The sequence below is a fragment of the Musca domestica genome, unplaced genomic scaffold, assembly GCF_030504385.1.
Source record: "Musca domestica strain aabys unplaced genomic scaffold, Musca_domestica.polishedcontigs.V.1.1 9, whole genome shotgun sequence".
In the NCBI taxonomy this organism is placed as follows: Eukaryota; Metazoa; Arthropoda; class Insecta; order Diptera; family Muscidae; genus Musca; species Musca domestica.
The window spans coordinates 4,573,654-4,591,344 of NW_026712435.1; the positions used below are offsets into that span (position 1 = coordinate 4,573,654).

Genomic DNA, 17,691 nt, shown 5'->3' on the forward strand with positions numbered 1-17,691 from the left:
GGACCAACAAGTTCTTCAATAGCGGATCCGAAATTGATTATGAACCAGAGCCAAAAATGTCAAAAATATTTGTGTCTTGAACACGTAGTACCTTATTGCAGCAGCTGTTTGCCAGAAGAAATTTAATTTTTAAGATGTATTTGTTTTTTTTTTTTTTTTTTTTTTTTTTTTTTTTTTTTTTTTGAAGGATACCAATTTTGTTCATTTTATAAAAGTTCCTATTGTCGAAAGACTAAATTTTAAAAAATTAATTGCTAAAACATTGTTATTTTTAATGCTCTATTTAAAAATGTCTGTGAGCTTTAATATTGAAATAAAAGAGCTTAAAATGATTAAATATATTTATTTTATTGTCAAAGTGGATAAATAATAAAAAAAAATATTAACTATAAGTCATACGTTTCGAAAAAACTTCAGTTGAAAACCCCGGTGCATGAGACCGGCGTCACCATTAATCAAAGTCAAATTAGCGTCACCATTGGCGGGTTAAACAACATTTTAAGGAAGAATTTAATGTCTTAATATTAGGTGTCAGATTATTACAAATGCGAGTGATTCTTACACAAAAGGATTTTTCCAACAGAGGAGTCAAGCGTGGTATGATTTGCGGTTGTTTACAGACATAGAAAATTTAAAAAGATCCAAAAGAGAAGAGTTTTCTGCAATTTAAAACTTTTTCACAGAAGGAGATATATGATCACGACGTATGACAAAAAAAAAAAACAATCGATAACCCTATTCAACAGTTGTTTCAAAAGGCAAAACTAAATCCAAACCGTACAATTTTTTTAAAATAAAGCTTACCTTGCGTACTAAAGAATTCACATGCACATCAAATCAGAATCAAGAAACATACCAAGACGTATCGAGCTTACATCACTTATAGGTGTCCTATAAAAGGAAACGTTTATTGAATCCTCTTGTATGTTCCCAAAAAACATAACTTTAGATTTGTTTAACATTTATTGAGAGGCCGCTACCGGACAACCAAGTAACCAACATATTAACATCAACTGATGACTGAAACACATCTATAAACCCGTATTCTACTTTAAACAAAATATGAATGTCATCAGCATAATTGTCATGCATGTCAAGAAACGAATTCTGATCGAAAGTGGTATTAATTTCGAAATGATTTGATTTTATTACTTGAAAGTGTTTTAAAGTTACAAGGGGTTTCAAACAGAAAAAAGTTTTGTTTTCTAAAGAAGCAAAATACGGGCTTAATATTGCTTTCGATCGGAATTCGTTTCTATTACCTGCATGTAATGCTGCCCTCAGACACACCAACAGTTGGCCCAACTTGTGACAAGTTGGTACAACTATTGGTGCGTCTGAGGGCTAGTTGTACAACTTTTTCGAAAGTTGGTTGAAGTTGGTTGGAAATATCAAAAATTTTTGATAATTTCGTAAGTTGGTGCGTGCGAGGGCAAGTTGTACCAACTTCAGTGTTTTCTTTATTTATGTCTTGACTTTGGTGAAGCAGCACATACATAAGCTGAGCGCTGAGCGCAAGAAGAGAAACGAAAACAAAACATAATCAGTAGCGCAAGAGCATCCGAGTTCATGTTGACGGGCGACCTAGCGAACCCTACAACGTATCAGACGTATTTTTCTTAACCGTGTAAACAAAATTTATAATTCGTGTATTTCAAAACCATTTACTACCTATAGGCATCCTCAATTGCATTTAGCTGCAATGGAGATGCCTGAAAGTCTGCCAGACATGGAATTTGATGTCTCAGAAATCATAGCAACAACTTCATCCGACCATCTACAATCGGATTTAACAACAACAACAATAAGCGTCAAAACCCAGCCAAAATAAATATACAAAAAGAGCGCAAAAAACAAAGGATCGAAAGCGCCATATCACCGATCAACATCGACATAACTGATCTTAATGAACGATTAACGAACCATAATCCACAAGATCAAAACAAATATGGAATTCTTGGTGCTCTGGCCGATGTGGACATCGGAGTGTCTGCTCCTGTAGAAAACACCAAAAATTCGAGTGACTGTGATGGTGCTCATAAAACCAAAATTTCGTGGTGCCCTCCAATTATTATTTTTGATGTCAATATCAATATCAATCATATCTGGTTGAAAAGCTAAAAACAAGTTTGCCAGAATCATCTTTCAAGATCAAGAATGTCAATAGATCTAAAAGTAAATTATATTTTTCAGATCTCAAAGCCCACTCATCCATGATGACAATATTAAAGGAAAAAAATATACGATCATACTCATTTACACCTAAGGGTATGAAACAAGCCTCCATCTTAATTCGAAATCTGTACTCACTATATGACACAGAAGAAATAAAAAGGGAACTAGACATACTGGTTCCAGATACTGTTGCCAGAGTCACCAAATTCACAACGCCATTGTCAATTAAAAATAACGTCGATACTGGACTTTTCATGGTAACACTTTTTCTGGGCAAAAATACTACAGAAATATAGCATATTAGAACGCTCCAGAACCAAGCTATAACATGGGAAAACCAAGAAAGAAGGATAGTGAAATTCAGTGCCGCAGATGTCAAGGTTTAGGCCATATAGCTCGGAACTGCAACAGTCCATACAACTGCGTTAAATGCGACCAAAAACACCTCCCTGGTGAGTGCCAACGTACCATCTCTGACGCAACAGATCCTTTCTGCATTAATTGCAAAAAAACATGGTCACCCAGCGAATTGGAAAGGATGTCCAATTTATAAACAATATGTCATCGCCAGAAAACAGAAAATAGCAAAAGCCACCGAAAACAAAAACATCGCACAAAGAAATGTTAAACAAATTTTTAATATGTCGGCAATTTCACCTGGAAAAGCCTTTTCTAGTTTATTCAGTAAAATGCCAACAGATCGCACGGAAAGCTTTCAAAAACCGCCGTTAATTCGAGAATTCTTGAAACTGGCCAATATCTTCCTACAACCTGAAGAACTTACCCTGGAACAGGAAATTCAAAATTTTTTAAATGAGTTCAAGAATATGCCAAAGAACGAAGCCAAAAAGGAGTTTTTACGGCTCCTAGCTAAAGTAAAAACCAGTTATGGTCCATAATATCTTTAAATGTTTAACATTCAACGTACGTTCACTAGTTGATACTAGTCGAAGAATTGAACTACAAAATATTCTACATAGTGAAAATATTGGTGTTGCCTTCATACAGGAATGTCATCTCCAAAGACAAAGATATGTAAAGATTTATGGATACAAATTTTTATACGACAATTCTTCTCTGGGAGTTGCAGTTATAGTGAAAAACAATATTGTTTTTAAGCGTATAAACCCAATTAATGTTGGTATAAATTCAACTTTAATAGAAATTGAAACCATTGTGAATAACTGCTCAAAAAGGTACTTGTTGGGGTCACTGTATGTACCATGTAGCTATCCTGTAAACTTGCTTGAATCTGACTTGAATAAGCTACTTCAATTAAGCAATTCCTTTGACGGCTTCATCCTTGGAGGAGATATCAACGCAAAAAGTCCTATATGGGGAGACCAATGTGAAAACACAAATGGAAAAGCTTTGCGGACATGGTTAGGCAACAACGTGCTAGATGTTGTACGTCTTTGTGACTCAACACCATTTTACCCTAATGGAGCCTCCCATTTGGATCACTTCCTAGTATGTTCACATTTTATAAATCAGACGACTCGAAACTATCAAATATCTTCTCTACCAACCTTCTCTGACCATTTCCCACTTAAATTGGCGTTGAAACTTGACAATGTAAGTTTGATTTTAAGGCAACCACGACGTTATTCTTCGTATAAAAACACAAACTGGAGTAACTTTCGATATGACTTGGACTCAATGTCAGAAACTATAATGCCTCCGACGAATAGAAACTTGACGAATGATGAGATTGATTGCATAATAGGAAATTTTAACAATGAATTTAATCGTATTCATGATATGCACTCAGAAAAAATCGAATTAAAGGACAAAAAACCACCTCTCTCGGACCAAATAAAGAAGTTCCTTAAAGTAAAGCATCAATGGCAGAAAGAATTAAAGAAAATTTTTCATAGGACGGGAAACAGAATCAGTCTTGAGTATTCTATACTCTCTAAACAAGTCCAACTTTTAAAAACTATTATTAAAGAATTAGTTAATATAGAGTCTGCCAGGAAATTCAATGAAAAGTTAAAAAGTATTAAACCCAGTCCATCTGCATTCAAGCAAATTTCCCAAATAACAGGAAAAAACAAATCAGCATATTGTCAAAAACTGCAACATGGAAATGACTTTATTACAAACAGCCTTGAAATAGCAAACAAGTTTGAATCTTATTATTCTACTTTATTTGAAGAAAAGTTACCTTTAAATCCAGTCGACGATCTCACTTCTCGAGTTGATTCCTGTTTGAATATCACCACAACGCACATTTATTCTTTTGACGATAGATTTTGTGCTATAAACAATCCAGATAGATTCCACTTCACCTCTTCTGAAACGATAAGGAACATTATTATGAATATAAATCCAAAGAAATCAAGTGGTCCGGATGGCATTTCAAATTTTTTAATCAAGAAATTTCCTGATTCTATTATAAAATTTTTTACGTGCGTATTTAATCACTGCATAAACAACGGCTATTTCTCTTTACAATGGAAACTGGCGAAAATTATTCCAATCAAAAAGAAAACAAATAGCACCACGGTGGACGACTTCAGGCCAATTTCACTTCTTTCAAACGTTGGAAAAATACTTGAATCGGTCCTGAAAGAAAAAATTGAAAATCAATTAATTAGTAATCCAATCCCGAACAATCAGTTTGGATTCAAACCTGCCCATTCAACACTACACTCACTCCTCAAGTTCCACAACGACATAACATCAAATTTAAGAAATCAAAAGTGCACCGTTGCTGTATCTTTGGATATTCAAAAGCTTTCGACTCCGTATGTCATGTTGAAATTCTATATAATCTCATTGAAATTGGCATAGATCCATACCTCATAAAAATGATGCGTAGTTTCTTCAATTGCCGCAAATTCATGGTGCACATCAATGGTATATCTTCCTCAATAGGTTTTGTAACGAGTGGTGTACCTCAAGGAAGTGTGTTGGCGCCACATATGTTTAACTTTTTTCTGCACGATTTTCCCCACATTGGCCAAAATTCGCAATCGATTCTTTACGCGGACGATTGCTTGATTTACTCGCACGACGCTTCACCGACAACCGCTCTGAATAGCGTAAAAGCCCATTTAAATATTATCAACAGCTACTACAAAACGTGGGGTATGCAAATCAACGCTTCAAAATCAGCAGCAATTTGCTTCCGAAACGCCTCTGGAAAATGTCCAAAATATGTAGTCCCAGAAAGTAAGCTGTTACGGTTGACATTGGAAGACATTGAAATTCCATTGAAAACGTCAATAAAATATCTGGGGGTTCATTTCACCAACCTTTTCAAATTCAACCAGCACGCACGATCTATCATAAAAAAGGCAAAAGGAATATTAGGAAATTTCTCACACATTTTAAACAACAAATACTTACCCCAGAACACAAAACTACTTCTCTATAAAGTAGCGATAAGGCCTATTTTATTGTATGGGTTCCCGGTCTGGTTTACCATTTCACCAATAGTAGCCAAAGAACTGGAAATCCTTGAGCGGACAATATTAAGAAAATGTATCAACAAATCTTACTCAAGTCAACAAAAAAGATACTCAAATACTTACATTTACAATACATCAAGTATTGTTCATCTCTGTAAGTATGCACAAAACCAACAGAAGAGATTTGTTGAAAAACTGGCCACGCATGAGAACTTCCTCCTAAATGAAATCCACGATCTGGAAAAATACACGAACTGGTCGGAATCGCCATATTTGTCTCCAATAGGAATTATAAATGAACCCGATGAAGATTCCGCTGTATACACACTACCACAGTTCTACGAAAAAAAATTATACAGGGTTGCCACAGAGGATAAGAAATTATTAAAAAAAAAACTTAGTAACAACAATTTACTCACCAATTATTGTGAGCTCTACCTGAGCATTCGATTTTATAACAATTCATATTATTTAAAACAAATCTGTGATATTTACACATACAAATCTGTTAGTCGCTGTCTAAAACAGATCTATTTGTTATTTAGTTTTTTAAGTTTTGTTTTGATTCTATATTTATTAGTTTGCAGACACAATCGCTCTGTTCGTCACAGCTGAGGCAATGAGCAAGCCTCTCTCTCACAACCATTGTTTTTATCTTTTTACCCTTTGTTATCGTTCGCATGTAGCAAATGCTTCAATCACTATAGTTAGAACAAGACGAATATAGTTCTAAGTATTATGTTAACCATTCGCTTTGTATGTTATCATTGTACTGAAAAGAAGAAGACTCAAATAAAATATACTATACTATACTATTCATGTTGACGCTTCAAAAATACTTTGTAAATGAAAAGTTGGTACAACAGTTGTACGAAAAGTTGGTACGTGCGAGGAGACCGACCAACTTTTTCATACAACTTAAAAGTGACAAGTTGGGCCAACTGTTGGTGTGTCTGAGGGCAGCATAAAAATGGCAACATTAGAGGAATCAAAGAACGAACGAATGAGGAATCGTTTGTCTTGATTCCTCATTCATTCGTTCTTTCATATGATTAGAAATCAATGTAGACGTTTAAATCGGGAAAAATATTCTGTTTTTGTGCGAAAAAAAAGTTATTTTTTACACAATGCATGGATTATGGATTGTTTCTGTGATTGAGGCGCGAACTAATGAACACAATACTGAAAAAACACTGAATTTTAGAACAGTGTGAACATTTTAATAACAAGTTAATTTTTAACTTATAAATAAATTTTTGTGCTAAATGATTAAACCGTAATTAGCATTTCAAATTACATATTTCAAACACTAACATTTAAGCACAAAATTCCATTTTTTGGACTTTGAAGCGATTCCCCTTTTGAAGGGAAATGATGGCGATTACTCAGAATCAAAAGGCCAAGTTAAAAATTTTGAAACCTTCATCTTAATAAAACTTTCTCGGAGCTTTTTTTTGTGTGAATTCAACGTATGATGTTTAATTTTAGGTCTGTCGTTAGGAATCAAAAAAAAAAAAAACAGAAAAAGCAGCCATGGCTCGATAAGAAAGGTTGCTCAACTTCATCGAAACTAGAAAAATGCAACTCTGTGCTGGAGTCTTATAGTGTCAAATAGAATTTTAAATATGCAAAAGCAGTCGCTTTTCAGCTCTTGTTGACGTTAGACTACACGCGCGGGCCGCAACTTGTTATCTTCTTCTCTCTTTTGGTTTTTTGTTTTTTTTTTTTGTTTTGATATTCAACACACACACATAACACATAATCCAAGAACTTTGTGTATTTTGTTTCCTTTTTAATTTATTGGGAAATAAAAACTTTGTGCCAAAAAAAGGTTTCTCAAAACTCACAGGATGGGAGGACGAGGACCCACCTCCTCGTTCTGTAACGCGGAGGAAATTTCTACCAGTGAATAACCCGGATAGAAAAAACTTTAAGAATGTTCAAATTCTAGATGCAGCAGAGGACAAAATGGTGTCTTTTCCATCAGTTATACCAACAACTACTACATCCATACAAAACACCCAGCAAAATATTGTCGCAGAAACTTCAGCAGCACCAACAACTTTTATGGATGTACAAAACACTCAGGACAAAATTATGTCAAATGAAAAATTATGCAAAACAACTACTAAAACTAATGATAATTCCACTGCCCACGCAACCTTTCCCAATACCACCAACTCCATCACCATCAGCTCAAATAAAAATTTTTCCAACACCAATAGCACCTCTCCTACTCACCTCAACCCAATGTACCTCAATCTGCTAACACCAATGAATCAAATTTCCATAATTTTAACATCTATGAAAATACAAAGATTCTTTATCAAAAACGTCATTCTGGTCCTTATTTTTTGTACTGGTCACTACTGATGAGCCAATTAGCTTAAGGAGAAAAAACTCAGAGCTTCATTTGTACGCAAAACTTGCCAATGCAAATATCAAATATCATTTTGTGTCCAAAAACGTATCATACAAAAACCTTCCGTTTGACTTTTAACAACAGCGAGTCTGCGAATAATTTTGTTTTGGATCCAAGGTTAAAAAATATTGGTCTTAATGCTTTCATACCAGATAGATTCTTGCAAAAATTTTATGTGGTGAAATCAATGCCTACCGTGTTCAATGGTAAAATGATTATCGAACAAATAAACAACAGTGATAATGATTTTAAAGCTGTCTCAATCTTTCGCTTTAATTGCAAAAACGATAAAGGACAGTTTGTCCCCTCACAAACTATTAAAATTGGTCTTGTCGCCGACTTCGTTGTGAAAGAAATTAGAATGTTCAACTCATTAGTTGAAGCTGAGCTTTATATTCCGCCAATACGCTTTTGCAAAAATTGTGGTCGATTAGGACATATTGCTGTCAAATATAGATCCCATAAACGATGTCTTCTCTGTGGAAATAAAATAATCTGCCCAAATCAATGCGGAGAGTCAAAATGAGACTTTTGTCTCTCAACTATCAAATGTAATATTTTCTGTTCCTTTCCTCGTTGTATCTTATGCAATGATAATAAACACAATGCCATGGATGCGAAAAAATGTCATAAATATACGGAAGAAAAAAATCTGTATGAGGCTATGGCTATTTCAAATCTCTCTAGAAAGGAGGTCGTGCAAAAAAACTCGCCAAACTATTACGCCATTTTAGATGATCCACAATACGAGAATGAGTTCCCAACCATCTCAAAAGTATCCAAACCAACGCACAGGACTCTAGATGAAGAGTTTAATAGAAAAATAACCAGAACTAAATATAGCAAAATTGCAACTGAAGTCCCAAAACGATACAGCAGATGTTGAACATTTAATTCCCACCAAACCAACTTTTGATTTTAAGAATTTCTCAAAAATTTCTGACTACGAAAAAATATTGTCGGCATTTACACAACAAATGACTATTATTTTGTCAAAAGTAAATTGCAGTTAAGGCTTAGATATGCTTAATAGTTTTGCAACTGCCATAAAAGCAACAACAGAAGAAAAATCAGTATTTTCTCCTAACAATGAGAATTTTACAGCACAATATTCAGAGCCTAACTAAATATAAAAGCTATCTAGAAATATACATTCACAAATGGTCTGTGGACATTTGCACACTTAGTGAAATATTTAATGTTGATGAAAATACGAACAACACATTTATACAAAATTACAAGCTTATCACCAAGAAGAGAAGTGATAACTATGGTGGCGTAGCCATTTTACATTAGGAGAATATTCATATAAAAAAAATCAGCTTCAATACGAACTTAGACATTTTAATCTGTGAAACAACAAATTTATATCCAAATTACAACATAGTATCATTGTATTTTGTACATTCAGTCAAATCGAATGACTTGAAAACAGAAATGATAAAATTGTTTACTTTATTAGAAGGAAGGTCCAATGTCATAATTGCTGGAGATTTCAATGCAAGGTGCAAAGAATATGGAGATGTTTTTGACACTGTACGAGGATTGACCGTAAAAAATTTGTTCGATAGTTCCGTCTTTCGATGCATAAATGATGGTTCTGCAACTTTTAATAAAAATTTGCAAAATATATCTAATGGCTCTGTCTTGGATCTCACTTTTACCAACTCATTTACACAAATTACCTGGAAAGTGCAAAATATAACCATTGGCGGTAGCCACCATAAACCCATTATATTGGATATTGACAATATACAACAAAAAGAAAAAACCTTTCTTGCAAAGAAACATTTGCTTAAAAATATCTCCAATCTTCGTATTGATACTGATATGGATAGCATTCAATCCGATCTAAATAATCCGGTGAAAAAATCGATCTTTGTTATCGGACCTAAAACAAAGTTAAACTCGTGGTGGAACGATGATCTTATGAAATTACTACATCTTAAAGATGCTGCTGAGAAAATGTTTGAAAGATACAAGAATACAGAAAATGCTTTGAATGCCATAGTAACAAGGAACAATTTCCAAAATGCTATAAAAAGGGCCAAAGCTCTAGCGAAAGCTTCAAAACTAAATGATTTAAATACAATATCCAACTCAAAATTTCTTTTTCGATACATCAAGGGCTGTAAGGCATATTTTTAGACTCTATCTTGCGCTAAGTGGTGTTCAGACAATAATGAAACCTATCTCCAACATCTAAAGGACCAAGTTCCAAACAACAATCAAACCATTTCCAATGTTGTATACATCAATGAAACCCATCCTTTTTCCACAGAAGAATTATCTCACGTTTTACACCAAAAAAAGAAACCATCTGCAGCTGGACTGGATGGTGTTACCTATGAAATGATTAGCAATTTTTCAACAGGAGCAAAGGAAAACCTCCTAATTGCTTATAACAAATTATGGAAAAACTGAAGCTTCCTTGATAAGTGGAGAGAAATCAAAATTGTACCAATACCAAAAAAAGGAAAAGACTTAGATGTGCCAACGAACTTTAGATCCATTGCTTTAATATCAGTCTTAGCAAAAATTATAAACCTGATGGTAAAACAGCGTTTAAATCACTTTGTAGAAGAAAATAACTTACTGCCAAGCAGATCCTATGCCTATAGAAAGCATGTGTCTACCTCAGCTTGCATCAACGACATTCTCCACACAATTAACATTCACAAGGAAAGGAATGATAAAGTATTAGTGCTATCAATGGATGTGTCCAAGGCGTATGAATGTGTTGACATTTGCTGCCTGCGAACCATATTACATGAATTAAACATACCCAAGCAAATTAGGACTTGGATCATAAATTTCTTATGCAAAAGAACACTTATAATAGGAACTTCCCGCCTCAATATATACAATGGTATTCCGCAAGGATGTTGCCTAAGTCCACCTCTTTTTAATCTATACACACTTGGTCTGCATGGTATATCTGACAACAACACAGATATTTATCAATATGCCGATGATCTTATTCTCCTAGTACATAACTCAAACTTTGAAATTGCAAACCGGGTACTACAACACAAAACCAACAATTTAGTAACATTACTCTCCAAATTAAACCTTGGCGTAAATAACGAAAAACAGCTGTGATGTATGTTGCCAAAGGAGGCAGTAAGAAACCCTGTATTTTGATCAATGGAAATCAAGTCAATGTCGTAACGTCAATTAAATTCTTGGGCAGACATATTAAAAATAGTCTTTCCCTCAAAGAACATTATGATGAAGTTATTCTATCGTGCAAAAACACCTTAAATGCATTAAAAATGGTAACTGGCCCAAAGCAAGGAATTCTTTCGGATAAAGCTGTAAAGTTATGTAAGTCTTTAGTATTTTCCAAAACAGAATATACTATTTCTTCAATGGCTCATAGGCCAGCATACATAAACAAAAAACTGTCTAGTTTTCAAAATCAAATGCTAAGAAGAAATTTGGGGCTTGTTCCATCAACGCCCAATCATGTCGTATGCGCTCTTGCTGGTGTTCTTCCAACAGATCTTAGAGCTCAACATCTTGCTGCCAAGGAGTTAATTAGATTAAAAATTTATAATTCCTCTCTATATCACTACTTCATAAGTAATCCGTCCAGGAACACCAGCATTGACTATGTTTATACAAAATTTCAAAGTATTTTTGACAAAACCAGAATTGGACAAAACGTTAAACTTTCCAAAATTTCAATTAAACTAAACATTTTTGATTCTTCAAAAAAAGATGTTGCTTCTGAAGTTTTACAAGCACTTTTCCGCAACACTCTAAATGATTTCATGTCTGAAGGAGTGTCCATTTGGGCGACGGATGCCTCGGTATCCAATAATAACACAGGATGCGCTGTTTGTAATATTTCCGCCAAGCAGAACTTTTTATTCAAAATTGGGTTCCATCCCATGTTGGAATTTCAATTAATGAAACGGCTGACTACTATGCCAAGCAGGCAACGGAAGCTGGATGTATCATACCTTTCGAATTTTCGGTTACTGATGCATCGCAAAAAATTGACGCACTTCTCTGGAATGAATTTGTGGATTATTTCAAGGAGACATCACTTCAAAAAGGTGCATACTTCCACCGATTTTTCCCAAATCCTCCCAAGCAACCATGGCACAAACATTTGCAGATGAAACCTGAAAGCATAAAAATAATCAATAGACTGTTTACCGGCCATACTTATACCAAAAAATACTTCCACAGTGTGGGAATTTGCGACTTCAATCTATGCGAAACCTGTGACGTCATCGAAGATGTGGAACATATATTGTTCAATTGCAAAAAATATAGAAGAGAATGAAATAACTACAATGTTTTCAAACATTTCAACAACTTACCTGATGTTCTTATGTCCATGAATATAGACCACTTCGATGATCTCTTAAATTTTATCCATAAATGTAAAATTGAATTGTAATTTCAACTTCTTTTTTCGGAAATTGTTTTTCTTATTTTAATTAATTCTGTTTTCCTACAACTCTTTTAAAAACACACTAATGTAATCATATGTAAATAGAAATTCACAACAATAAAGAGAGTACTTTATATGGTTGCAAGTAAACTACCAATAATGGTGAATGAACACTGTGTGTTCCACCAACATACTTGACAACTACTGAAGTACAAAAAAAAAAATATGCAAAAGTTGGTTTTGTTTATTTTTAATTTTTTAACAACATTCTTATATTGGGGAAAACCTTCGAAACACAAAAATTGAATCTATAATGGTAGGACAATACAGTTTCATAAAATAATTGATAGAATAAGGGCACCAAAAGCTTTGATCTACCTTCTGTAATTATGCCATTAAAGCAGCTAAAATGTGTTGACAAAATTTTCTGAATACCTGTGTTTAAGCAAGAAATATAATATAATTTTATTGAGTTTATATTGTTTGAATTGCACTTTTTTATTTTGTCGTTCTAATTCCATTGTGTTTCATTTTGCGTACTCGTCGTACAGGTAGATGCATCAACGCTAGGGAACATTGATATGTCAAAATTTATAAAATGTTTTTTTTTTTTTCAAAAATAAGTAGATTTTTATGTGTTTTCTTATAAGATGCAAATTGGAGGTTGTTCAGATAAGTATTTTACAACAATTTTTACAAATTTCAATAATTTTTCATTCAAGATTAAATTCGGTTTGGACCTATATATACAATGTTCTGCCACATTCCCAGCCCAGCTACATAGTCTAATTAATCGGCTAGGTTTTATTGTATTTTAATTGTTTTAAAATAAAATTATTCTAGATATAATAATTTCTAAGCGCATACCAAATTCTACATTACAGAATTAAAATGAAGACACATTTTGTGCGGTGAAAATCGCTATGTATTTATTGGTAGTATCTACTAGATCTAAACGGAACATTAATTCTAATAGATGAGATCTGAATGTATATTACCATTTAATATTTTGTTTGAGTACCAACATCTACATTACAGTACACAGAATTAAAATCAACGCACATTTTACTACAAGGTTCTCCCATTGAACAATTCGTGCGACGAAAATCGCTATGTAATAGTTGGTAGTATCTACTAGATCTAAACCGAACATTAATTATAATATATGATATCTGATTATTTTTAGTTCCAACATGGAGACCAACATAATACGACTGCTTTTTAGTGTAGGCAACCTAATTAATATTATAAGGCAAAACAAAATTACTATTCCACTATAAACCTATCAAGGCAAATGATAGAAACTGCTTTTGCATTGATTCTATTTTATGTGAGTATATTGCGTATTGAAGATCGCATACAACAGAACCTTATTGTAATATGTGTCTAACAAGAGTCGTATATAACCGTTTTGTTATATAAGAAAGAGAAAATTCTTTAGCCCACCGTTTTACAAACCTAAATATCGAATAACGGGGATACCGTTTTATGGGGGCTATACGATATCGTGGACCAATAAAGCCCATCTTCGAACTTGACCTGCCTTCAGACAAAATACTGATCTGTGCAAAATTTTATCTTCATAAATTTATTTGTTTTGACTCTAGCGTGATTACAACAGATGGACAGGCGAACGGACAGGGCTAAATCGTCTTAGAATTTCACGCTGATCAAGAATTTATATATATTTTGATGAGTTACAAACGGAATGGCGAACTTAATATACTCTCCATAGTATGTATGGTGGATGGTATAAATAAGCTTTAACTCAAAATTAGAAAACAGAATATGTATGTATCTCAAACATCATCCTCAATACTGACACGTCAGCCAAGATAACGGCAAGAGGATCTGGAATTGAATTCATTCAAGATACCCAAATGAATAAATAATGTTTTATCTAAAACATTAGATCTTTTTTCTTCTTTTCTATTATGTCTAATATCAAGATAGTGATAGAGATAACACTAAATATCATGATTACAGTTATTTCGCTATACATACATCCGAATTAATCATTTAGTAACAACGAGATTTCATTACTTTTTTAAAATCATTCAAGCTTCAGTTCTACTAAGAGGTGATGTCTTCATTCAAGATACCCAAATGAATAAATAATGGTTTATCTAAAATATTAGACCTTTTTCTTCTTTTCTATTATGTCTAATATCAAGATAGTGTAACGGAACATCGTAATGGAGATAACACTAAATATCAAGATTACAGTTATTTCGCTATACCTACATCCGAATTAATCATTTAGTGTCAACGAGATTTCATTACCTTTTTAAAATCATTCAAGCTTTAGTTTTACTCAGAGGTGATGTCAATTGCAGGAATATACTATGGGGTTCTTAAAAAATAATTCTAAAGCAGTTTTTCTGGTACAGGCACAATATGTGTATTTAGTTTGATGGTAATCCCAGTCATCTGTCTACCTTAAACACATTTAGCAGCATTATTGCAACTTTGATATGTCAATGTGAGATTTCAATGAATTGGCGCTAAGCTACCACCTTACTTCAATCTGTCCTGGTGATTCCTTCTTGCTATCGGTTGAGTGTTCGTGTTCAAAACTTTAACATTACACGTTCGTGTGTAATTACTAAGGTAGTTTGGTTATTTATTGAATCGAGAAACTAAAACGATAGTGTTTTATTTCTATTTTGGGTCTAACATGAGTATTTCGAGGAGAGACAAACGAAATGACAGAATTAATCCACAGCATGGCAGAGGAGGCCTATAAGCCTATAGAAAGCATGTGTCTACCTCAACTTGCATCAACGACATTCTCCACACAATTAACATTCACAAGGAAAGGAATGATAAAGTATTAGTGCTATCAATGGATGTGTCCAAGGCGTATGAATGTGTTGACATTTGCTGCCTGCGAACGATATTACATGAATTAAACATACCCAAGCAAATTAGGACTTGGATCATAAATTTCTTATGCAAAAGAACACTTATAATAGGAAATTCCCGCCTCAATATATACAATGGTATTCCGCAAGGATGTTGCCTAAGTCCACCTCTTTTTAATCTATACACACTTGGTCTGCATGGTATATCTGACAACAACACAGATATTTATCAATATGCCGATGATCTTATTCTCCTAGTACATAACTCAAACTTTGAAATTGCAAACCGGATACTACAACACAAAACCAACAATTTAGTAACATTACTCTCCAAATTAAACCTTGGCGTAAATAACGAAAAACAGCTGTGATGTATGTTGCCAAAGGAGGCAGTAAGAAACTCTGTATTTTGATCAATGGAAATCAAGTCAATGTCGTAACGTCAATTAAATTCTTGGGCAGACATATTAAAAATAGTCTTTCCCTCAAAGAACATTATGATGAAGTTATTCTATCCTGCAAAAACACCTTAAATGCATTAAAAATGGTAACTGGCCCAAAGCAGGGAATTCTTTCGTATAAAGCTGTAAAGTTATGTAAGTCTTTAGTATTTTCCAAAACAGAATATACTATTTCTTCAATGGCTCATAGGCCAGCATACATAAACAAGAAACTGTCTAGTTTTCAAAATCAAATGCTAAGAAAAAATTTGAGGTTTGTCCCATCAACACCCAATCATGTCGTATGCGCTCTTGCTGGTGTTCTTCCAACAGATCTTAGAGCTCAACATCTTGCTGCCAAGGAGTTAATTAGATTAAAAATTTATAATTCCTCTCTATATCACTACTTCATAAGTAATCCGTCCAGGAACACCAGCATTGACTATGTTTATACCAAATTTCAAAATATTTTTGACAAAACCAGAATTGGACAAAACGTTAAACTTTCCAAAATTTCAATTAAACTAAACATTTTTGATTCTTCAAAAAAAGATGTTGCTTCTGAAGTTTTACAAGCACTTTTCCGCAACACTCTAAATGATTTCATGTCTGAAGGAGTGTCCATTTGGGCGACGGATGCCTCGGTATCCAATAATAACACAGGATGCGCTGTTTGTAATATTTCCGCCAAGCAGAACTTTTTATTCAAAATTGGGTTCCATCCCATGTTGGAATTTCAATTAATGAAACGGCTGACTACTATGCCAAGCAGGCAACGGAAGCTGGATGTATCATACCTTTCGAATTTTCGGTTACTGATGCATCGCAAAAAATTGACGCACTTCTCTGGAATGAATTTGTGGATTATTTCAAGGAGACATCACTTCAAAAAGGTGCATACTTCCACCGATTTTTCCCAAATCCTCCCAAGCAACCATGGCACAAACATTTGCAGATGAAACCTGAAAGCATAAAAATAATCAATAGACTGTTTACCGGCCATACTTATACCAAAAAATACTTCCACAGAGTGGGAATTTGCGACTTCAATCTATGCGAAACCTGTGACGTCATCGAAGATGTGGAACATATATTGTTCAATTGCAAAAAATATAGAAGAGAATGAAATAACTACAATGTTTTCAAACATTTCAACAACTTACCTGATGTTCTTATGTCCATGAATATAGACCACTTCAATGATCTCTTAAATTTTATCGATAAATGTAAAATTGAATTGTAATTTCAACTTCTCTTTCGGAAATTGCTTTTCTTATTTTAATTAATTCTGTTTTCCTACAACTCTTTTAAAAACACACTAATGTAATCATATGTAAATAGAAATTCACAACAATAAAGAGAGTACTTTATATGGTTGCAAGTAAACTACCAATAATGGTGAATGAACACTGTGTGTTCCACCAACATACTTGACAACTACTGAAGTACAAAAAAAAAAAAAAAAAAAAAATATGCAAAAGTTGGTTTTGTTTATTTTTAATTTTTTAACAACATTCTTATATTGGGGAAAACCTTCGAAACAAAAATTGAATTTGGGGTTATTCCACAAAATTGAATCTATAATGGTAGGACAATACAGTTTCATAAAAATATGCATAAATAATTTCAAATGATTGTATTTTATGTGTATATGTTTTGATAGAATAAGGGCACCAAAAGCTTTGATCTACCTTCTGTAATTATGCCATTAAAGCAGCTAAAATGTGTTGATAAAATTTTCTGAATACCTGTGTTTAAGCAAGAAATATAATATAATTTTATTGAGTTTATATTGTTTGAATTGCACTTTTTTATTTTGTCGTTCTAATTCCATTGTGTTTCATTTTGCGTACTCGTCGTACAGGTAGATGCATCAACGCTAGGGAACATTAATATAAAAATTTATAAAATGTTTTTTTTTTTTTCAAAAATATGTAGATTTTTATGTGTTTTCTTATAAGATGCA

At 33.5% G+C, this 17,691-nt stretch overlaps 1 protein-coding gene across 5 annotated transcripts in view; it reads right to left on the reverse strand.

The window, feature by feature from the left end:
- The window catches only part of LOC109614129 (uncharacterized), a 48,873-nt gene extending 43,756 nt beyond the window's left edge, over positions 1 to 5,117 (reverse strand). For 2 of the 5 annotated variants that reach the window (XM_020039430.2, XM_059131605.1), the window contains exons 1-2: positions 4,811 to 4,950; positions 4,343 to 4,743 (exon numbers count right to left, since the gene is read on the reverse strand). In XM_020039430.2, coding sequence (XP_019894989.2) covers positions 4,343 to 4,409 — 67 coding nt within the window. In that variant the 5' untranslated portion in view covers positions 4,410 to 4,743; positions 4,811 to 4,950. The other 3 variants (XM_059131606.1, XM_059131608.1, XM_059131607.1) reach the window with 3 other exon arrangements.
- Between the last annotated feature and the right edge of the window lie 12,574 nt (positions 5,118 to 17,691).